The following is a 21,287-nucleotide window of genomic DNA, read 5'->3' on the forward strand; positions in this document are numbered from 1 at the left end:
ACACGTCAAAAACTAACCGCGCTTAGGCATCCTGTCCTTAGTTGGTCCGTAAGCTTTGGTGTTCGAAGTTCGACAATTTTTTCACGTAATATAGATTTAACACTTAAACTCATTTAAAAAAAAAAATAATGATTTTCACTAAAATTTAAAACAAATTTAACACTTAATTAAACTTTAAGAATAAAACTATGAAATTTCATTAATTAGTGTTAAATTTTAAACACGTCGGAAACTAACCGCGCCTAGGCATCCTGTCCTTAGTTGGTCTGTAAGCTTTGGTGTTCGAAGTTCGGCAATGTTTTCATGTATATAGATTTAACACTTAAACTCATTTCCAAATTATAATAATGATTTTCACTAAAATTTAAAACAAATTTAACACTTAAACTTTAAGAATAAAACCTTGAAATTTCATTAAAACTTTTTAAAAATTAGTTTAGGTGTTAAATTTTGAACACGTCGAAAACTAACCGGGTCTAGGCATCTTGTCCTTAGTTGGTCCGTAAGCTTTGGTGTTTCTAAGTTCGGCAATGTTTTCACCTAATATAGATTTAACACTTAAACTCATTTAAAAAAAATAATAATGATTTTTACTAAAATTTAAAACAAATTTAACACTTAAACTTTAAAAATAAACTATGACATTCCATTAAAATTTTGAAAAATTAGTTTAAGCGTTAAATTTTAAACACGTCGAAAACTAACCTCGCCTACGCATCATAGCTTTGGTGTTCGAAGTTCGGCAATGTTTTCACGTAAAATATATTTAACACATAAACTCATTTTTAAAAAATAGTAATGATTTTCACTATGAAATATAAACACATACTTAAACACATAAACACATAAACTCATACTTAAATTATAAGAATAAAACCATGAAATATCATTAAAAAAATTTTAAATTAGTTTAAGTGTTAAATTTTAAAACTTAGTTTAAATGTTAATTTTAAACACGTCGAAAACTAACCGCGCCTAGACATCATGTCCTTAGTTGGCCCGTAAGTTATAGTGTTTGAAGTTCGGCAATGTTTTTACGTAATATAGATTTAGCACTTAGGCCCGTAAGTTATAGTGTTTGAAGTTCGACAATGTTTTTACGTAATATAGATTTAGCACTTAAACTTATTTTTAAAAATATAATAATGATTTTCACTAAAATCTAAAACAAATTTAACATCTAAGCTTTAAGAAAATAATCTTTTTTAACTAAAACCATGTTAATTTCACTAATACTTTTTAAAAAATTAGTTTAAGTGTTAAATTTTAAAAACGTCGAAAACTAACCGAGTTTAGGCATCATGTCCTTAGATTGTCCGTAAGCTTTGGTGTCCGAAGTTCGGCATGTTTTCACTTAATACAAATTTAACACTTAAACTTATTTAAAAAAATAAAATAATGATTTGGAGCATTTGCAAAAATACCCCTTTTTCTATGTCCCATTTCAAAAATATATCTTCTTATTGTCCATTTTTTAAAAAATACACCTATTTATGTGTTAAATTATTTGGCGGCAAAATTTATTTTTCCAGCCCAAAAAAAAAAATTTCCTCCAAAAACATTTCTGCCAAAAAATTCCCGACGAAAATTTATAAAACCCTTGTAAAACTTTTTAAAACCCATACAAAATCCTTTGAAAGACTTTGTAAATCTTTCTAAACCCTTATAAAAACCTTTGTAAAATTTTTTTTTTTGGCGAGAAATTTTTTTTTTTGCGGGAATTTTTTTTGCAGAAAAAAAAAGTTTGACTTTCTCATTCTCTTCTCTCAATAAAAAAAGGTAATTTAGTCACTTAACATATAAATAAGGGTATTTCAAAAAATTGACAATAAATAAACGTATTTTTGAATAAAGACATTGAAAAATGAGTATTTTTGCAAATGCCCCTTAGCGAACCAAATATATAAGAAGGAACATAAACGTGCAAAACAAAAAAGTTTTAAAGCTAAATCGCTTTCAAAAGAGTTAGCAACCAGACAAAGAAGAGACAGATCACCGCCAACCAATCTCGTCATCTCATGCATCATAAACCAAATTAACAAAATCATCCATTTAATCCATTTGTTTTCATCAGATCATCCGTTTTCTTCCTATACAAGAAATGGTTAGTGTTTTCTTTTCTCGATCATCTCTTTGTTCAGATTCTTCCGACTACTCTGTTCATCGGTTCTGTTTTCCCTTTTGTCTTCCGGCAGGCGAATTACATGTTCGAAGCAGCACAGCTTAGAAGAGGTCTAAAACCTAAAGGGAAGACTTATGGGTTGACCAATCAGAAGAGACGAGAGATCAGAGAGATATTTGATCTTTTCGACATAGACGGTTCAGGTAACTAGTAAACCCAGTGCCGGTTCGAGCATTTGTGAGACCCTACACGAAAAATAAAATGAGCCCAATATATTTATAAGTTTTAGGGCTAAATTTTTTTTTGACCTATTTTTAGTAAATTATACAAAATAATGATATTTTGAATATTATTACATTCAAATTTAATTGTTTGGGCCCTATTTTATTTATTTTTTTCGAAAAAGACTTTAGTTTCTACCAAATATTTTCATTTTATGGGTCCTTTTACCAAAAAAAAAAAAAACCTTTAAAAAAAATAAAAAATTGTGGTGCCCCAAGCCAACGCCCAAGCCACCGCTTGGGTGGCCTGTCCTGCGGGCCGGCCCTGTAAACCGATTCTTTATCCGATTTACACCGGTTTTAATCAGAATCACATGATTTAGTGCATCATTTCATGTGTAGGTAGCATCGATGCTAGCGAGCTCAACGTTGCTATGAGGTCAACGGCAAATTTAATTTTCTGTCTTTTCTAAGTTAATTTCTTCAAGTTCTAGTTAAGTAGTACTAACATATTATCAGCTGATTACAGGTCTCTTGGATTTGAGATGAATAATGAGGTTTGTTTTAAAATTTCATCGGTTTAGATCATTTAAGGACCAACTTGAAAACACTATTTAGTTTGGTTATGTTTCATTGGTGCAGCAAATAAACGAATTGATGGTAGAAGTAGATAAAAACCAAAGTGGAGCCATTGATTTCGACGAATTTGTGCATATGATGACAACTAAATTCGGAGAACGAGAGTCCATAGACGAATTGTCTAAAGCGTTTAAGATCATTGACCATGACAATAATGTGAATAAATCTAAACCTGTCCTTTTTCTATATTACTTTAAAAATTATCTTTTTGTTTGGATTAATTTCATTGTGTTTGACTTGACAACATGGGGAATATTTTTAGGGGAAGATTTCACCTCGTGATATAAAGGTGATTGCTAAAGAATTGGGAGAAAATTTCACAGATAATGATATTGAAGAAATGATCGAAGAAGCAGACCGTGACGGTAAGCAAAAACAAATAATAGTTTTGCGATATATGCGACTTGCTTAAAAATCTATTATCGGTTCCTGAAGTTATAAGTTTTTGCCTTAACCTACGCAGAAGATGGAGAAGTTAACTTCGAGGAGTTCATGAAGATGATGAAAAGAACTTCTTACGGCTAAATGTTAATTGTTATGGTTATGGATAAAAAAAAAAGTTATGGTTGTGGATATTTGTTAATCACTTCAATAAAAAAGGTTGCTTGTATAAAAATGTGTGGTTGTATAAAAATAATAATGCATCAATTATTTTGAATATGTAAATGTTTGTTTTATCATTTATGTATGTGCGAGTAGTGCATTACCACTAAGTCCTTATTAGAACCAAATTTTTTTTTCAAATTTACAAAATTGTCTTTGACAAAAAAAATGTTGGGAGGATTGGCGCAGAGACAAAAATGGAGAGTGTAATTAGGAAATCGACAAAAGTCGATTCTGTCGGAGACGAAAAAAAAAATAACGCTCCAAATGACCCTTGTTTTCAAAAGAATTACAGAAAAACCTGTTGATTTTTTTTACATGCGCGTGTGAGGACGCTTTGACTTTTAGAAAAGAGAAAGAATAAACTGACAAACATTAAATGCTCAGCAAACTAACAATAATTGTTGTTTTTTCGAATTGGAGCAATTTTAATACGCTACAAACATATATTCTACCATTTTAACATTTGTATACCTGTAACTACATAAATAGAGCGTTAAAAGTAATTATAGTTTTAAATTATTAGATCTATGTATTCATGTAAATACGTAAATATATATATATATATATATATTGTTATTAACATTTGTATATATGTAAACACATACATGGAGTGTTATTACAGTTTTATACATATAAACATGTAGATAGAAGGTTATTAACATTTTTATACATCTAAACACGTAGATAGAACGTCATTAACATTTGTATACATAAATCTACTTAGTTTTTTAGATATCCAATACCTATTGATGTGTTTGTTTTGATATTGAGCCGTAAGTCGTTTGTATGACGTAATGGACCATCTCTTGCAAAACACTTTAAGCGAGTAGGGTTAGTTTTGGGAGAAAAGTGGGCTAATGTTGTTTTTGTTATGAACTCCGACAAGAAAAAATGAAAAACTAATTAGACCCCAAAACCTTTGTCTTTTGGCCAATTATCTCAAAAATGTTATGCATGTAAAATGTTTATACATAACACGGTACCGTTTAGATAATTAGATCTTCTGATAAGACGACGACGTATAGCCAGAATTAATAAATGTCAAAACGACGACGTTCAGAGTTTACTCCAACCTCTTCTCCGTTTTTGAGCCGTGACCTGGTTACCGGAGCGGAACCTTCGCCGGCGAATTGGGCAATTTGAGAAACTCGGACTATGGACTCCATGGAAGCTCCATCTCCACCTTTTCAATCTCCCTCTCGTTCCAGGTTTCATTTTTTTTCGATTTTCGCTTGAGTTTTTAAAGGTTTTATCTCATACCTTCTAACAAAATCCCCAAAAATCCCAACTTTTTTTTTTCTTTAGCAGTCAACAATTGCATTTCTACCTCGCCGTGGATCGTCCCCAATTCAAAATGGTATGTATATTTCACAATCTTTCTTCTAATTCTCATCAAAACTGAGATTCTGAATCGCAAAGTTTGGAACTTTGGGTGTGGGCACAGGAGACTGTAGTGGAATTATTGGGCGTTCTAGGTCGTCGTCCATGGCTACCGATTGTAGTTTGTTGTAGCTCACGCGATGAACTTGACGCCGTCTGTTCTTCCTTATCCACTCTTCCTTACATTTCCTTAGCCGCTTTGGTATCTCTCTTCTTCTCTTTAACTTTCATGTTTTTACTTTTTGATTCTTTCGTTGATTACATCGATTTCGATTTTGATCTTACGGATTCTTAGTGTTCTGTATCTGTCGAAATCTAATGTTCTTGTTTTGAAAAGACCCTTCTTGTTGAATCACTTAGCTTGTTCATCATGATTTGAGTTCGATCTAACAGATCATCTTACATTGTCTTCCTCTCGAATTTGCCCACATTTCCAATGCCTTTTCCTTCTCGATTTTTTGATTGCGGTTTTTGATATCCGGTTGTTATTGTTCTGTTATGTTCTTGATTTGAAGAAGACCCTTCTTGTTGTATCACTTTCTTGTTTATCATGGCATTATCTTAAATGTTTTTCCCCTAGATTATGTTCATCTTCAACGTCTTTTCGTGTGTTACAGTACAGCGATCTAGCAGATAGAGAACGAACTATGGTTATAGAGAAATTTAGGCAAGCAACAATCAACTGGAACCAGCAACTTAACTCTGTGGTAGAGGAAGTTTTGGAAGAGAGTGAAACTAGAAAAGAAGAAAATAAATCTCATTTGGTAGTTGTGACCGATGTTTGTCTCCCGTTACTCTCATCCGGAGAATCATCTCTTTCCGCACGCGTTCTCATCAACTATGAGCTTCCTACAAAGAAGGTTGGTATTTTCTTAATAAATCCCCGATTGTCAAGTCAAACGTTTCAGAAACCTCCTCTCATTCACTTGTTGTTATAACCATGTTTCAGGAAACATATACAAGGCGGATAACAACTTGCTTAGCTTCAGGTTCTTTTTTCAAAACATGTCTTTTTTGTTCATCAAACAATGTCATTTAACATTTGAGACTTTCTCTTTAGGTGGAATTATCATAAACATGGTTGTTGGAGGTGAAGTCACGACTCTCAAAAGCCTCGAAGAAAGCAGTGGCATAATCATCGCAGAGATGCCAATCAATGTATACACTAGAATCAATCAATCAAAGAAAAAGCAAAGAAACTGTCTGCTGTTTTTATCTAATGTGCTTTCTTTTTGCAGATTTCTGAAATCTTATAACAACGCATGGACCTCCTACGATCTGAAGGATACCGCCCAAGCAAGGTTAAATGGTTCTTAAGCTTCAAATTATAGGTTACGGGACTTCTCTAGAGAAACCTTTAGTTTTTGTCAAGGCAGAGAAGCTGTCTCTCTGCTGCACTAATAGCTATCGAGTATTTGAGTTTATCACTTTTGTCTAAAACGCTGCGTTTTTGACAGTTTTATTTATTATGCAAAAAAATCTGAAGATTTTGGATTATTTAAGGCATAAAGCAACAAACAAGATTCGATAAATACCAAATCTATGTGAATTGTCATTGTTGTAATATAAAAACTGTTTATCGTTTTTAATTTTGCGACGAAATTTCTTTTAGAAGGTCAAACCGAAGCAACTGTTTTTTTTATTTTTATTAACTTAAAAAGAAAAGCATTTCTTAGTTTTTGACTTTGACAATGAATTTGTCGAATACCACCTTTGTCAGCAACACCTTTGATCCCCAACTGCTATTTACATTTCCTTTAATTTTTCTTTATTTGGTTGGATTGGAAACAATCAACTGTTTATTTTCAACAAAAGATTGTTTTAAAATAAAATAAAAACAACAATATAATTCCTAACATGTCACATATATATAGAAGAAAGTACGATATTGTTCATTATCATACATGAAAACTTTAAAATACAATGATCATATTGCATGCATCCGTCTTTGGTAATACATTTGGTGTCAAAATAAACGATCTTTGACCATTAGCGAACACAGAAAAGAAAAACTAAACTTCATCCTTTTGTTTGGATGTAGAGTTAATGTAATTTTGTCTTAAAGTTTTGTGTTTGGTAGAGGATCTAATTAGCATGAAAAGTAATATTAATGAATAATGATAAATGATAATAAATGATAACTACAACATCTATAACAATAAATTTATAATATTCTTAAGAGTATGTATCTAATAATGACTTGATCAAAAAAAATCTATAAAAAAAAGGAATTCCACAGTAACATTCAGAGAGGCATATATTGAATTATTGATGTCCCAATCACAATAGTTTGCTTGGCACGCCATGAGTAATAGTATCTGAAACCAATTCCAATGACGTATTTACGCACGTCTGACCACTTTTTCTTCAACAATTTCCCCTATCAACTAAATAATTTCCCCTATGAAAACTTTCTCTGAACATTTTTATCTATTGGCTTCTCGGCGTTTGAGTCTTTGCGTTTCTTGTCATCATCCCCTTTGTCTTTGTTCTCATTTCATCTCATTCGTAGACTTGTACAACACGCCTCTCTCTCTCTCTCTCTCTCTCTCTCTCTCTCTCTCTCTCTCTCTCTCTCTCTCTCTCTCTCTCTCTCTCTCTCTCTCTCTCTCTCTCTCTCTCTCTCTCTCTCTGTAAATTTTCCACAGCTATAAAATTTGTAAAAATTGATACAAAAATATCTGAGCTTTCCTTTCCAGAAGACTATGGCTGTCGTCGTAACTAACCTAGGAAGCTGTCTGAAGATTACTTATGTCATATTTGCCTTTTGTTCTGCTTTCTTTCTCGGTGCTCTCAAAGGTTTTCAAATTTTCTTCTTCTTCTCCTCCTTTTTCTTGGCTCTCTGTTTTCCTCTGCTTCTAAGATTGATTCTTGATGATGGGTTCTTTTCAAAAATCAATTTTTCTTAAACAAAGTTTGAATATTTTTCGTTGCTTATGTAGGTTTGATCGTAGGTCCAATTGCTGGTCTAACATTAATAGTTGGGAATGTTGGAGTGATTCTTGGTTTGTTCCCTGCACATGTTACTTGGACTATTTACGCTGTTGCAACGTAAACAAATTTCAACTCTTTCTCTCTAAAATTTCCCTGCAATTTCTTTCTCAAAGGAGAATTCATTTCATAAACATGGTCTTCTATTGTTTCTTTAAAATGCAGAACAAATAGATTTGACATTCCTCTGAAACTAGCAATCTTAGTGGCACTTCCCGCTTTATTTGGGATATGGTTAGGTCTAAGTCTAGCAATTAGTGTTCTTGTTGGTGTTGGCTATGGATTCTTCACTCCTTGGATCTCTGCTTTTGAAGCATTTAGACAAGACACTGAATCCAACAAGTTCTTCCACTGTCTTGTGGTATTTACATAACATTCCCCAAACGTATTAGGATGGAACTTGTTGGTGAATTATATCACTTGACTCTGTTTACTCTGTATATTAGGATGGAACTTGGGGAACCATCAAAGGAAGTTGTACTGTGGTTACCGATTTCGCAGATTTTTGTTACCATTCGTATCCACTTTACTTAAAGGAGTTGCGCGAATCCCCGGCCCCAGATGAGCTTGAAACTCTTAGGTAAAGTAAAAACTTTTGTCCAAAAATTATTGCAAAGAGTTTTTGCTGATTCTTGTGTATTGATGTTTTTGTCTCTTCTTGCAGGTTAATTCATGTTCCAGGATGCATCATTGTTGGGATTATAGGATTGGTCATTGATATCCCTCTTTTCACTGCAATCGCGGTATTTAAAAGCCCTTACCTTCTGCTCAAAGGCTGGTACCGACTAGCTCAAGACGCTATTAACCGGGAAGGACCATTCCTTGAAATAGCTTGTATACCAGTTGCTGGTTTGACAATACTGTTATGGCCTATTATTGTCATTGGTTTTGTTTTGATGACCATCTTCTCCAGCATCTTTGTTGGATTATATGGAGCAGTTGTTGTATTTCAGGTACACCATGATCATATACACCGAATGATTCGAGACAAATATTCACTGTTTAATCTCTAATGTGCAGGAAAGGTCATTCAGAAGAGGAGTCTCTTATGTGATTGCAGTAGTTGGAGAATTTGATGAGTACACAAATGATTGGCTTTACCTTAGAGAAGGAACTATCTTCCCAAAGTATGTCTCTTTTCAATCCTTTTACATTCCCTTTCTTTTGCTTCATATTTCTAACACTAGGAAATTGTAATCCACAAAACACAGACCAAGATATCGGATGAGAAGAGGATCGTTTTCAAGTGAAGTATCGGTGATTGTTCACCCTTCAGATGTAAGCAGAGTCAATAGTTCCGGTTCTGCAGATGCTCCAGCGATGCTAGTACCGAGCCTAGTTCACTCTGTATCTGTTAGAGAAGCAATACAAGAAGTGAGAATGGTTCAGGTATATGTCAAAAAGTTTCAATGTTGATTCCGAATCTAGCACATTTTCTACAGTTTTTCATATTTGAAATTGTATTAACAGATTTGGGAGCATATGATGGGGTGGTTTGAGATGCAAGGCAGAGAGCTACTTGACGCAGGAGTCTTAACAGCAGCTGATCTCTATGAGTCTTTAAAGGGAAGACAAGGAAACGAATCATCGATTATCAATGTCGGGCTTCCTTCTTACGCTTTGTTGCATACATTGCTTAGCTCTATTAAAGCTGGTACTCATGGTGTGCTTCTGCTTGATGGCTCGGAGGTGACCAATTTGAATAGACCGCAGGACAAGTTTTTGGACTGGTTCTTTAACCCAATTATGGTACTTAAATATCAGATTCGAGCGATTAAACTTGGAGAAAGTGAGGTTAGATACTTAGGGAAAGTTGTTCTCTTTGGAAACCATGAACAAAGGATGGAAGCTTGGGATAATCTCGGTAACCCGCCTCAAGAAAACCTTCGAGCCGCTCAAATCCAAGGAATCAGCAGAAGGTAAAAGATTAAAACATTTTCTATCACATAACTTGTTTATAAAAATTCATCTCATTAAGACAAATAGACAATGATGGGTTTAAAATTTTTGATCTTGTGTTCTCTAGGATGATGGGAATGGTGCGGAGTGTATCGAAGCTTCCGACTTATAGAAGAAGGTTCAGACAAGTGGTTAAGGCTCTAATAACTTATCATTTAGAGAAACAAGGCTTGAATCGAACCGGTTCCATGAGTTCTGGAGATTTCATTGAAGAGGTCTAACCAAGGAGCAACAATTGTTGTATTCCTTAAATAACTTTTAGCGTTTTTTTATTTCCTTTGTAAGATGTGTTTTTGATTTCTTGTAGTACAAGGTGTAAAAAAGAATGTACAGAAGTTTTTCTAAATATGATTTCAAAGATTGTGAGGAAGAGAATACAAAAGCTTACAATGATGCTGATGTAGAGGAGGAGGTTTGAATGTCATGACAGCTTCCGACCACTCAATCTTGCCGCAAATCTCAACTCCCTCCTTGCGCCTCTTTAAAGAGATCTCCGCACACCAAATCTCCAATTTCTTAGGACTAAGAACGTCCCAGAAGAGTAACATGTTGGGACCAGAGTTACTCAGTATGTGCCCAGGAAGCAATTTGTCAAGTTCATCACTTGTCAATCCATGCCTCACCATCTTCCTTTTGCATGACTTCCAATGCTCTGACATCCTCCCACCATAGTTGACGAGCTTGGAGGCACATAGAGTGTCCGTTAGAGTTTTCAAGCCCATGACCTCTCTCCACACCATCCCCTCATGAATTCGCCAATCCAATTCCTCTGCTTCACACCAGAGTATCCTCCCACCTGTTTCACAACAATACATCACATTATCAATCAAATACCAACCCCTTCTATCTCTACATGTTTCTGAATTCCCTGTTTCCCATATTCCTTCACTCGGTACGTAAAAAATACCTCTACCCGCCCCATTCAAAGCGAAAAACCTTCTCTTCCATCACCGCGCTTTCGAACATTAAGGGTAAGCTTAGGTTATACTGATTAGATGGCGGCATTGGCAAGTCATCCCAAGTCTGTGTCTTTGGGTCGAAAACCTCTCCCCACTTGCGGGGTTTTGAGTCAAAATCCCCGCACCCTAAAAATACATATATCTTCCCATCCACCATGCCGCCGCAGCAGAAGCTCGAGCCACCCTCATGGAAGGAAGAATGCTCCACGTATGAGATCGGCAATCCAGGAAGAAGACGCTCGACGTGTGCCTCCCGTTAATCCTCCCACCGATAACATAGATCCCGTAACCCAAGGCCACCACGTAGGATGCTTCTTGAGGCTGATATCCGGATTGGAACCAGCCGACGAGGACGATTTAGGGTTTTTGGGAAGAAACAGAACCAGCTTGGAGTTAGGTGTGGAGGGATACGTAAAGATAGATAGATGCAGTTTTCGGTGAAACCATGTTACGATAAGGATGTATCCTTATCGTAACAAACCAATTAGTGATCGGACGTCGTAGATCTCAGGTGAAACCACTATAGAGCGGAGACACTTGGAAGCGAGCGATAAGGATGCATAGTCTGATCTTGGTACGCGGGCCAAACAACTCAGCACGATCTCATCTGGTAAAGAAGAGAATTCAGACGTAGACGGAAGAGAAGACAGCTTCAATTTCTTCGTACGCGGTGGCTCTTCGCCGGCGCCGGAATTCGACATCGGGTTTTGTTTTAACTCTGTTTTGTTTGAGAGAGTATGACCAAGCATACTCAAACAGTCAAACTCGTGTTTTGACTTTATATGTTTTTAACACGTGGCTTTTTTTGTTTTAAGTTAGGGCTCAAGTTAAAAAAAAGCCCATATTCGTTTTAAGTTTTGGCCCATTACGAATGGAAGCAGCTTGTAAAATTGAATTGTGTGAGGACGAAGAAGACGGCGAAGCGGATAACAAAAAGCTCGCCGAGAAAGCACAAATGGCGGGCGTGCAATCTCTGCAACCTAGACTCATCTCTTCCTTTCTCGGCAACCATTCTATTCGATCAACGCAACCACTTATTCATCTCTTTCGCTTCGATTTAGGTTCTTCTTTCTTTTTCATAATCTACTTCTTCTGCTACTGCTACTAGTTTTTATTGATGTGTATTTCTAGTTGAGCAGATTTTACAAAAAAAAGATCAAGACTTTCGAGTACCCATATTGCTATTTTGATTCATAGATGAGTTTATGAAGAGTTTTAAGCTAACCCAAGAAAAAAACAGAGCATTTTAATTGAAACGAAATCAATGTGGGAATTTTCTCAATTTGAGCAGGAAGAAGACATGTTTCGATGCAATTATCAAGAACCTTTTCTGGATTAACCAATCTCTTGTTTAATAGAAGGTATTATGATCTTTGTTAGTGTCTTATAATTTAGCTTACTTTTGAGTTATGTGGACTCTGTTTAGCAGAGAATGGTGTATTAATTTTCACTTTCTTGTTGCTGTTTAAAGAAATGAAGATGAAATTATTGATGGCAAGAGAAAACGTCTGAGACCTGGAAATGTATCTCCTCGTCGTCCTGTCCCGGACCATATAACAAAACCTCCATATGTTGATTCTTTTAAAGCTCCCGGAATCTCAAGTGGACTTGAAATTCATGATAAGAAAGGTATTGAATGCATGAGAGCTTCCGGAAGACTTGCAGCTAAGGTTCGAGAATACGCTGGGACTTTGGTTAAGGTGAGGAAAGTTTAATACTTTCTGTTGCATTTGAAGTTTTGTAATGCTCTATCAATCATCATATTTTTTTCTGTTTGGCAGCCAGGCGTAACCACAGATGAAATCGATGAAGCGGTTCACAATATGATTATCGAGAATGGAGCGTATCCTTCGCCTCTTGGTTATGGAGGTTTCCCGAAGAGTGTCTGCACATCTGTGAATGAATGCATTTGCCATGGAATACCAGATTCAAGACCACTTGAGGTGCGCTTTTTATAAAGGTGTTTCTAGGGCTAAACATACTTTTATCTCTGTCCCTTACGAATCCTAATAATGTATGTTGTACTTTGGCAGGATGGGGATATAATCAACATCGATGTCACAGTTTATTTGAATGTAAACTTTTCTTCTTTTGCGTATTTCCGATTCTTCACTAGTCCAAGTAAATTGAGTTTACTCTATACTATAGATACTTATGTCGAATGCAGGGTTATCATGGTGATACTTCAGCAACTTTCTTCTGTGGAAATGTTGACGAGAAGGCTAAAAAGCTAGTCGAGGTATAATGTTTAACCTAAACAGTTCCATTTCTGTCGTCTAGGGAAAAATCATGTTTCTGATAAAGTTTGATACTTGGAATGTGTTCTAGGTGACAAAAGAGTCTCTTGACAAAGCTATATCAATATGTGGTCCTGGAGTTGAGTACAAGAAAATCGGCAAAATCATTCAGTAAGAGACCGATTTCTTCGAAAAATTTAATCTTATATTTGATGGATTTCTCATCTGACAATGAAAAATCAAATCTTCTGACATAAAAATACATTTGTGCTTATGAAGTGATCTTGCAGATAAACATAGATATGGGGTTGTTCGACAATTTGTAGGCCATGGGGTTGGCAGCGTCTTCCACGCAGATCCAGTTGTTCTACATTTCCGTAAGTTTGTTCTAAAACTCAGACATCAAGTTACTGCTTTGTGGCCATTCACATAGTTTCTGAATTTCTTCAAAACAGGGAACAATGAAGCTGGGCGTATGGTCTTGAATCAAACTTTCACCATAGAACCAATGCTTACGATAGGAAGCAGAAACCCGGTAATGTGGGATGATAACTGGACCGTGGTAACGGAAGATGCAAGCCTCTCTGCGCAATTCGAGCATACGATTCTTATAACCAAAGATGGTGCTGAGATTCTAACCAACTGTTAAAAATGAATCTTAAATTGATCTTATTGGAATGGAACCCAAAGCCATAAGGTATGTAAGAATCATATTCTTATTCAAATATTCTTTTGCTCACAAGCAAACTTAATTTGTAGTTAACTAGTCACACAAACACAGATACATTAATTTTGGGACAAGTAAAAAATTCAGATCTTGAGTTTAGGAGATCTTGATTCCCTGAGTTTCCTTTCTTCTGACAGAACTTTTGCAAACCTGTAATAATTAGGCAGTATTTTACTGATTAAATCCACTATTGTTATGCTTAAGTAATAATTTATGAGTTTTTCTGTTTCAGATAAAAAGTTATTAAACCTTTTGAGAGCTTCTTCATTAGTCACATTTTCAGAGATAGGTTGATAATGGCCAGTTTCGAGATTGACACGAGAGACTCTCTTCTTTAATAAAGCTTCACCAACTTCAACAAGACCTTCCATGTTCTTTTCTGTCGAAATGTCCACCGAACCTAAGTCACCCTTCAACGAATCGTCCTGTAATAGGAAAAAAAACAATTAAATTTTCTAAATTAATTTATATTTTTGGTCAATAAAATTGACCTTTCACTGACCAATAGCACTTAATTTATGAGATTAATGTTTCGTACAAGAAAATACCATATATGTTACCAACCTTTACAAGAAATCTTTTTAGCATTTGTTTATAAGATAAAACATAACTTTTTATGGCCAAAAATCGGAATTTTGAACAATTCAAAGTACAAAACAACAAATAAAGTATCGAGTTTCGTTAACCATGAAGTTTCTTTCATTAGCGTGGGATATAAGTAATTACCAAATTTAATACCTAAGCTGCAGACTTTTAGTAAATTCAATAGCAAAAATGATATACAATCTATAATTTAGTTGAACAAAACCAAAAGAGTTAATTTAGTCTGCAATTATGGTTACTAATTAGTATGAAATCGAAATGTGACAGGTCGAACCCTAATTAAGGAAGAAACTCACATCGATACGTAAATAATTCTTCTCGGAACGAAGAGCTTGAAAGACGACAGAGCTTTGGTAGTCAACCATGTCATGTATTGCTTCACTGTAACAGTCAAGAATTGGAGTTGATCCATTTTCAATGATCCAACAGATCAATCCCCATTTCGACGCCATTTTCGCATTGTACTTTTCTTGATTCTTAATCGAACCTGTCCCAATCGATATCACCAAAAACCTCGTAAAATCCAATGGGCTTATGTCTCCCATTGCTGGATTCTTCTTAATTATCTGCTTTGTCACTTCCGCAATAGCACATAACGTCTGGAAAAAAGAAGGAAACACCACATCCACATGACTGGTCAATAGTACTGAACAAGTTAGGGTTTTCAGATTTAGGGTTTTCAGATTTACCGGGTTATTGGCAGCGATACCACCATCAATGAGGTTGAATTCATGTTTTTTCCCTTCACTGTCTTCGTTGGTGAACCGATGAGCCGGAAAATAAGTTGGTGCGGCAGATGTGCTTATACATATGTCTGATAGTTTCGCGTTCATAGCTTGATTATTCACCGCCTATATATATGTATTTATGAGATTCGATCAATGTATATACCTGTGATGCAATTGCACGAATATATATTTATGTAGACGGATTGATAATTCGTGTTACCTGGTAAGAAGAGAAGATAACTGGTTGGAGTTTCTTGATGTCAAAGCAAGGTATGACAACGTTTGTCAAAGATTGAGATAGTTTTCTGTCGCCCAAGAAACCTTCAACTAATTCATGAAGGTATTTCCCGTTGAACTTGGGTCCTCGTACAAGTCTCACCAAGTTTTCACCCCAACCAGAGATCCCTCTGCACATCCGAAAACGCTACTTTTAATTATACAACTACGTACGTAAGACTCTCATGAATCGGATTAAGAACCATACCGTGGCTGTGGGAAGATTTTGGGAGAATGTTTGACATAAAAAGGAACGATTTCTTTGGCCTCAAACAAAGGGCGGTTGCGGGTGCGGCTATGGCCATCGCTTTGGTCTTCGTCTTGTGCGGTCAACATCGCCACTATCAAACCTCCGGTGCTTGTCCCTGAGATGACATCGAAATAATCTACAAGCCTTGCCTCCTCACCATCCAATTCCTGTTTAAAAGTATTCACCTTAAATTAAATGATTTTGTGACTTTTACTCCACTATAATTTTAAATAAATCGATATAAAATTGGCACAAAATCTTCAATATAGAATCCGTTCGTGCATATACCTGCAGTTGTGATTCGAGGTAAGCCAAGACTGTGCCGGGAATGATCCCACGGATCCCACCACCATCGATGCTAAGAATGGTGACAAGTTGTCCGTAAGAAGGAGGAAGACAAGCGACTGTTCTCTCTGTATCCATGCTTTTACACTCTTCTCCTTTATAATCTCAATCAAGGTTTATTTGTATAACTTCGATCAAATCTATTTTGGTTAGTGATTAATATTTTTTTTCTCCTTTCAAGATAGAGATGGTGATAAATGTGATGAAACATCAGAACTACCGTTACATATATATATATATATAGAAAGACTGAAAGAGATATCAGTAGATTAGGGAGTCTATATATAACACTATGTTATGCATGCCCATACACACATCCATCACATAGTGTTTGGATGTTTTTGAACCAGTTTCTTGGTTGGGATGTCGTGTTCATCACTCTCACGCCCCATTACACTTGTGGATCGTAATTACTTTAGAGCATGTCATGTTACACATAAACTTCTATATTAAAAAAAGGTGTAGATGACAGCTGTTCTTTCCAAAACAAAAACAACTAACACAAATTAGTAGCAGAAGTCACCTGGACAAATAAGTATATATTTTAAATGTTCTATATAAAAAATAGTACAAGATAATACTTTTGGACAATTTCATCTTTTTATCGTGTGGGATTTATTTATTCCTCAGTGCTTAGAAAATTTGAAGAGTAATCTATAACTCCTCTTTATTGTTCTTTGACGATTTTTTTAGGTTACCATCCTGAAGTTGGATTAATTTTGATACAATGTTTTTGGTTTGAGTTTTAAATCCGGTTTCTTATAATAATTATATAAGATACATAACTAAAAGAACTGAGATCTCAGAACTAGGCAACTTCGCTGAAAATATATACTATGTGGTTGTCCAATAATTTACGTTCAGAGACAACGAGAATCATACTTCCAAAGCAAATGTAACCGTTACTCGAGGCAATAAAAGTGGCCTAAATTATGGATTTTAAATGGTTACGGTTAGTCTACAATTAATAGACCCATATGCTCGCTAATTAGTTTTCTCTCAATGCATTAGTTTTGTGATCATATTTAATCGAAGTCTACAATTATTCAATATATTTTGATTTGAAATAAATTCAAGGCAAAATATAGTTTTTTCATACTTGAAAGTAAATATAGTTTTCTCATTTTTTTATTGATAATATCGAAGTTCCACCAACTTTTAAACCCAGGAAATAAATCAATTTACAATAATCATTTTCTGTCAAAAGTAGTAGAGAATCTGTCAAATGTTTTCCGTGTTAAGTAAAAAAATATACAAATCTAATCCTCCAATATTATATATCTTACCCATTCACACCCTCTTATGCAATTCCTCACGTATCTCGTTTCCTTGGCTTGACCTTTTACAGAAATTATATTTTTCTGTTTCGTTGAAGAACAAAATTTATATTTAATCAAGCAGTTCTGCAATTAGCTGTATGATTAATATTTTATTTGGCGTGTAACATGCATATTTGATTTTGTTTATGAACAATTATGTTTGTCCCCGGGTCTTGAAAGAGTCTCTTTGTATTTTTTTTGTGCAAACTGGTCTTGAAAGAGTCAAGAGCTTGTAACACTAAACATCCTCTTAAGAACGTTACAAGTGTGTATATATAATCATCAAATATGACGAAGTATAAGATAATATAATTTTAAAGTTGTCCACTCTATTTGGTGCTTCATTTGACCAAAGTTTTATATATGAATGTAGATAGAGATTAATAACTTTTCCCCAACATGATGATGGTATAGTGATTGACTAACTTGATTTATAGAGGTTCACTAAATTGATACGTGAAGAATTAATTGCATAACTCGACCGTTCCCAGTTTAATCCACGTAACAGGGAAATTAATTACCCTCTTAAAAGGGTTCATTTAGTTTTTTTTTTTTTTTCCTTTTGTGAAATCTCTTGTAATGGTTAATTCCATTGTTACAAAACGCTCTCATTCTTTTGTTCAATTAATTAAAAATGCCAGTTTTTAATAACAATTGACTTTAGACATATACTGTATATATCTTTTAACACATATGAACTTCAATTGGTGGTCATGCCTGAGGAAAAACATTGAGGAAGAATATCTTATTTCTAATATTTTTTTTTTTAACAATGTACGATGAGAATGAACAAGTTATATTTTAGGTCAAGCAAATATGTAATCCGGAAAAGTCCGTTAGACCGTTACTACTCGTTACTTAATTTGTAAAATTTATATTTATTTTTTTTCGATTCCGAAAATAATTGAATCAGAAACACCCAAAAAAAAAAAGAACAACCACAAGGTGTTAAGAGAATTCGCTGAGCAACACACACAATATCATCAGCTTTAAACAAAATAACAATCTCATCTTGCACAGTAAATAATTTCACACAAAAGCATGAGTGATTTTTCAGGCTGTATTTCCTTTTATTTGATCTATGGTGATCCGTTTGGTGGATCTTTCATCATCGTGTCGCTCCTCAGTCTCCTTAATTTCCTTTCGTCCGAGAGGATTTTCGCAAACCTAAATTAACAAATATCAAAGAAGGAGATTACTTGCTATCCAAGAAACTGGATAAAAACATTTGAAACTTATTAATCACCTCTTTAGTTGTTCATCATTGGTAATATTTTCAGTAATAGGTTCATATGCACCAGTGTCGATGTTCATTTGCGCGACTCTGTTTGTCAGCATCTTCTCTCCAATCTTTTTAAGATTCTCTAAGTTAGACTTTGTCGCTAGATCCATATTGCTTACATCTCCTTCCAATGTATCATCCTGCAGTTAATTTTCATATATAAAACAATCGAGTCAATTAAACGATCAATCAGAAATCAGGACATACATAGATATGTTTATATGTAGCTCTTACATCGATTCTGAGATACTTGTCTTCAGATTGTAGGGCTTTAAACACAACAGAGCTGTGATAATGGATCATGTCGCGGCTTGATTCCATGGTAATGTCTAATATAGGAGTAGATCCATCGTCATATAACCAAGATATGATTCCCCATTTTGCAGCCTTTTTTGCACTGTACTTCTCTTCTTTTTTTGTAGATCCTGTTCCTATCGATATAACGAGAAACTGGTCGAAACCTAACGGCTTGAGCTCCTTACCCATATCAGGATTGTGCTTCAAAATCTGCTTAGACACAGCAGTCATGGCCACCAAAGTCTATAAAAAAAACAAACACAACACAACGGAGTTAGTTCTGTTTTGATTAAAAAAAAAAAAAACTAAAACTAAGGTTTTATCAATTTCTTTGTATTCTCTTGGTTCTTGACAGTACCGGGTTATTAGCAGTAACCGCGCCATCAACGAGATTAAACTCCGTCTTCTTGCCTTGACTGTCTTCATTGGAAAAGTAATGAGGAGGAAAGAAAGTGGGAGCAGCTGATGTGCCGAGGCATATGTCTGATAACTTGACATCCAAGCCAGGGTCAGCCAACAGCTTCAAACCAAAAACAAAAAGTGAACTAATTAAGTTTGTTAATTAATTTGGTTAAAACAAGAATTTATATGTGTGTTGTGTAAAGAATAGAGACCTGGTAAGAGGAGAAAATGGTGGGTTGAAGTTTCTTGATGTCAAAGGTAGGGATAACAATGTTTGTGAGTGTCTGGTGAAGTCTTGTCTCTCCAAGAAGATTACTTAGTAGATTTCGCAGATACTTTCCGCTGTACTTTGGACCAGACAGAAGCTTTGGGAGTTTCGGTAACAGAGCAAGCACGCCTCTGCATTTTTCATTAGAATGTCTTTTTCAATTGCTACGTGGAATTTAATATATATGTGCCAATGTTCATTAAGAAAAACACAATTCTTATGTGGGACATCAAACACGTAACAACGCCCACTTGTTCTATAAGTACAAAAAAACTTTCAATTTTTACTGGTTTGATTCATTCCTTAAATTTTTTCAAATAAGATTTACTATTTTCGAAATGTGAACAGAAAGGTTTTCTATTCTAAACAGAAATACCGGTACTATATAGTGAAATATAATTTCCTTACGTGGGCTGGGGAAATATCTTGGGACAATGTTCAAGGTAAAACGGCACAATGTCTTTGGCCGCGAAATGAGGTCGACCGGTCCCGTCCGGTACAGCCAACATCGCCGTCACAAGACCACCGGTGCTAGTTCCAGCTATCACGTCGAAGTAATCAGCAAGCCTCACGTCTTCTCCATCGAGTTCCTATATATATACCGAGAAAATTTTAATTTTTCAAAAAAATAACTACGAAAGAAAAGATGAAGTTTAATTACTATCTGGTAAAGAATCAAATATGAATTCATGATCATAAATCGATGCAAGGTCTTAACTACTATAAAATTCGCATGGTAATTAGTACGAGTTCTGATCTTACTATATGTATCTTCAATCTAGTAATTTTGCATTCTACTGAAATAGATATAAACCTGAAGTTGTTTTTCGAGATAGGCAAGGATCACTCCGGCGATAATTCCTCTAACTCCACCGCCGTCGATGCTGAGGATGGTTACGAGTGATCCGCACGATGGCGGTTTGTTTTTCTTGAAGGACGAGCTGTTCTCCATAATAGTTGATAGATCTTCTTTTGAGTTAGAAGATTATAAATTGAAATTTGGTTAAAGTTTTGGATTTAGAGTTCAACATATATAGATAAATGCACTCATTAATTCGTATAGACTTCAAAAAAAAAAAACGACAAAAAAAATTTGGTCAGACTTTTCTTCATACATTTCGTGCGAATAAGGATTATATATAGCTAATTAATATATTTTTCCTTTGAATATGATAATTTATACTAGTACGGAACAAATATCAATTATGTCATCGAGCTTGAGCTGTCATAAGCTTAATTAAATTACGAGACGAATATTTTCTTTCGTGGACTTTGCAATAAAGAATAACAGCCAAGCGAAGATCTGCATCCTAAAGTTTCAAAACCTGAGTTTGGATTTTTTGGATTTGCTGCGACACATTTCCCTTCTGAATCCACTATTCAGACTTGTTCTAAAGACATCTGTCAAAGATGATCTCAAGATTTGCTTTTATTGTTTTTCCTCTCCTTTTTAGCAAGAGTCTCTAGTTATGTTGTTTCATCAAATTTTCTTACACCGATTTTTTTTTTTTTTAAATTGTATTCAATTTGACTGGAAACAAAAATGTCACGAATCACGACTAGTGAGTTATTTGTTTTGCTTGGAGATCAGTTATCTATTTACATTAGAGAAAACCTAAATGTTAGGAATCACTTAACTAGTGTCTTAATTAGTAAAAGCCATAATACGTGCGTGG

At 34.9% G+C, this 21,287-nt stretch overlaps 6 protein-coding genes across 7 annotated transcripts; 4 read left to right on the top strand and 2 right to left on the bottom strand.

Moving 5' to 3' along the window:
• The first annotated feature begins 1,919 nt into the window (after positions 1-1,919).
• LOC9303042 (calcium-binding protein CML19) lies at positions 1,920-3,648 on the top strand. The gene is made up of 7 exons (XM_021019131.1): positions 1,920-2,104; positions 2,196-2,325; positions 2,746-2,782; positions 2,873-2,900; positions 2,986-3,138; positions 3,245-3,347; positions 3,446-3,648. Exons 1-7 carry the CDS (start codon positions 2,102-2,104, stop codon positions 3,505-3,507), a joined length of 516 nt encoding a protein of 171 aa, XP_020874790.1. The 5' UTR covers positions 1,920-2,101; the 3' UTR covers positions 3,508-3,648.
• Positions 3,649-4,650: 1,002 nt separating this feature from the next.
• LOC9303043 (eukaryotic initiation factor 4A-I) lies at positions 4,651-6,500 on the top strand. Of its 2 annotated transcripts, none has more exons than XM_021016476.1 (7): positions 4,651-4,796; positions 4,894-4,945; positions 5,033-5,170; positions 5,586-5,828; positions 5,918-5,957; positions 6,029-6,126; positions 6,207-6,500. In XM_021016476.1, exons 1-7 carry the CDS (start codon positions 4,744-4,746, stop codon positions 6,222-6,224), a joined length of 642 nt encoding a protein of 213 aa, XP_020872135.1. In that variant the 5' UTR covers positions 4,651-4,743; the 3' UTR covers positions 6,225-6,500. The 2 variants fall into 2 exon arrangements, with proteins under 2 accessions (XP_020872135.1, XP_002866971.1); XM_002866925.2 differs by having other exon boundaries at positions 4,652-4,796; positions 4,897-4,945.
• A 1,084-nt stretch (positions 6,501-7,584) lies between these two features.
• LOC9305076 (uncharacterized membrane protein At3g27390) lies at positions 7,585-10,280 on the top strand. Its single transcript, XM_002866926.2, has 9 exons — positions 7,585-7,767; positions 7,911-8,019; positions 8,125-8,320; positions 8,406-8,539; positions 8,624-8,912; positions 8,980-9,086; positions 9,171-9,348; positions 9,430-9,878; positions 9,986-10,280. The coding sequence occupies exons 1-9, from the start codon at positions 7,674-7,676 to the stop codon at positions 10,137-10,139; spliced, it is 1,710 nt and encodes a 569-aa protein (XP_002866972.1). The 5' UTR covers positions 7,585-7,673; the 3' UTR covers positions 10,140-10,280.
• Positions 10,281-11,752: 1,472 nt separating this feature from the next.
• LOC9305077 (methionine aminopeptidase 1D, chloroplastic/mitochondrial) lies at positions 11,753-13,959 on the top strand. The gene is made up of 9 exons (XM_002866927.2): positions 11,753-11,938; positions 12,169-12,238; positions 12,349-12,577; positions 12,659-12,820; positions 12,911-12,952; positions 13,045-13,116; positions 13,206-13,285; positions 13,394-13,491; positions 13,570-13,959. Exons 1-9 carry the CDS (start codon positions 11,833-11,835, stop codon positions 13,761-13,763), a joined length of 1,053 nt encoding a protein of 350 aa, XP_002866973.1. The 5' UTR covers positions 11,753-11,832; the 3' UTR covers positions 13,764-13,959.
• LOC9303046 (patatin-like protein 3) lies at positions 13,815-16,377 on the bottom strand. Its single transcript, XM_021019243.1, has 7 exons — positions 15,987-16,377; positions 15,657-15,865; positions 15,393-15,579; positions 15,134-15,295; positions 14,741-15,043; positions 14,091-14,266; positions 13,815-13,991 (listed from the first exon to the last, which is right to left on the bottom strand). The coding sequence occupies exons 1-7, from the start codon at positions 16,119-16,121 to the stop codon at positions 13,925-13,927; spliced, it is 1,239 nt and encodes a 412-aa protein (XP_020874902.1). The 5' UTR covers positions 16,122-16,377; the 3' UTR covers positions 13,815-13,924.
• A 2,053-nt stretch (positions 16,378-18,430) lies between these two features.
• LOC110226012 (patatin-like protein 1) lies at positions 18,431-20,700 on the bottom strand. Its single transcript, XM_021016446.1, has 7 exons — positions 20,426-20,700; positions 20,020-20,201; positions 19,556-19,742; positions 19,300-19,461; positions 18,879-19,184; positions 18,609-18,784; positions 18,431-18,529 (listed from the first exon to the last, which is right to left on the bottom strand). The coding sequence occupies exons 1-7, from the start codon at positions 20,561-20,563 to the stop codon at positions 18,442-18,444; spliced, it is 1,239 nt and encodes a 412-aa protein (XP_020872105.1). The 5' UTR covers positions 20,564-20,700; the 3' UTR covers positions 18,431-18,441.
• Positions 20,701-21,287: the final 587 nt, after the last annotated feature.

This window comes from Arabidopsis lyrata (assembly GCF_000004255.2).
Source record: "Arabidopsis lyrata subsp. lyrata unplaced genomic scaffold ARALYscaffold_7, whole genome shotgun sequence".
In the NCBI taxonomy this organism is placed as follows: Eukaryota; Viridiplantae; Streptophyta; class Magnoliopsida; order Brassicales; family Brassicaceae; genus Arabidopsis; species Arabidopsis lyrata.

Excerpts from the sequence above, each read along its gene's own strand:
- LOC9303042 (XM_021019131.1), top strand. Across the intron at positions 2,326-2,745 it reads TTTCGACATAGACGGTTCAG|GTAGCATCGATGCTAGCGAG; the intron begins GTAACTAGTAAA and ends TTTCATGTGTAG. Across the intron at positions 2,901-2,985 it reads GATTTGAGATGAATAATGAG|CAAATAAACGAATTGATGGT; the intron begins GTTTGTTTTAAA and ends TCATTGGTGCAG.
- LOC9303043 (XM_021016476.1), top strand. The coding sequence starts at position 4,744 with ATGGACTCCATGGAAGCTCCATCTCCACCTTTTCAATCTCCCTCTCGT. Across the intron at positions 4,797-4,893 it reads CAATCTCCCTCTCGTTCCAG|CAGTCAACAATTGCATTTCT; the intron begins GTTTCATTTTTT and ends TTTTTTCTTTAG. Across the intron at positions 5,958-6,028 it reads AACAACTTGCTTAGCTTCAG|GTGGAATTATCATAAACATG; the intron begins GTTCTTTTTTCA and ends CTTTCTCTTTAG.
- LOC9305076 (XM_002866926.2), top strand. The coding sequence starts at position 7,674 with ATGGCTGTCGTCGTAACTAACCTAGGAAGCTGTCTGAAGATTACTTAT. Across the intron at positions 8,321-8,405 it reads AGTTCTTCCACTGTCTTGTG|GATGGAACTTGGGGAACCAT; the intron begins GTATTTACATAA and ends TCTGTATATTAG. Across the intron at positions 8,540-8,623 it reads GATGAGCTTGAAACTCTTAG|GTTAATTCATGTTCCAGGAT; the intron begins GTAAAGTAAAAA and ends CTCTTCTTGCAG.
- LOC9305077 (XM_002866927.2), top strand. The coding sequence starts at position 11,833 with ATGGCGGGCGTGCAATCTCTGCAACCTAGACTCATCTCTTCCTTTCTC. Across the intron at positions 11,939-12,168 it reads TCTCTTTCGCTTCGATTTAG|GAAGAAGACATGTTTCGATG; the intron begins GTTCTTCTTTCT and ends CAATTTGAGCAG. Across the intron at positions 13,492-13,569 it reads TCCAGTTGTTCTACATTTCC|GGAACAATGAAGCTGGGCGT; the intron begins GTAAGTTTGTTC and ends TCTTCAAAACAG.
- LOC9303046 (XM_021019243.1), bottom strand. The coding sequence starts at position 16,121 with ATGGATACAGAGAGAACAGTCGCTTGTCTTCCTCCTTCTTACGGACAA. Across the intron at positions 15,580-15,656 it reads AAAATCTTCCCACAGCCACG|AGGGATCTCTGGTTGGGGTG; the intron begins GTATGGTTCTTA and ends TCGGATGTGCAG. Across the intron at positions 15,296-15,392 it reads TTATCTTCTCTTCTTACCAG|GCGGTGAATAATCAAGCTAT; the intron begins GTAACACGAATT and ends ACATATATATAG.
- LOC110226012 (XM_021016446.1), bottom strand. The coding sequence starts at position 20,563 with ATGGAGAACAGCTCGTCCTTCAAGAAAAACAAACCGCCATCGTGCGGA. Across the intron at positions 18,785-18,878 it reads ACAAGTATCTCAGAATCGAT|GATGATACATTGGAAGGAGA; the intron begins GTAAGAGCTACA and ends AATTAACTGCAG. Across the intron at positions 18,530-18,608 it reads AATGATGAACAACTAAAGAG|GTTTGCGAAAATCCTCTCGG; the intron begins GTGATTAATAAG and ends TTGTTAATTTAG.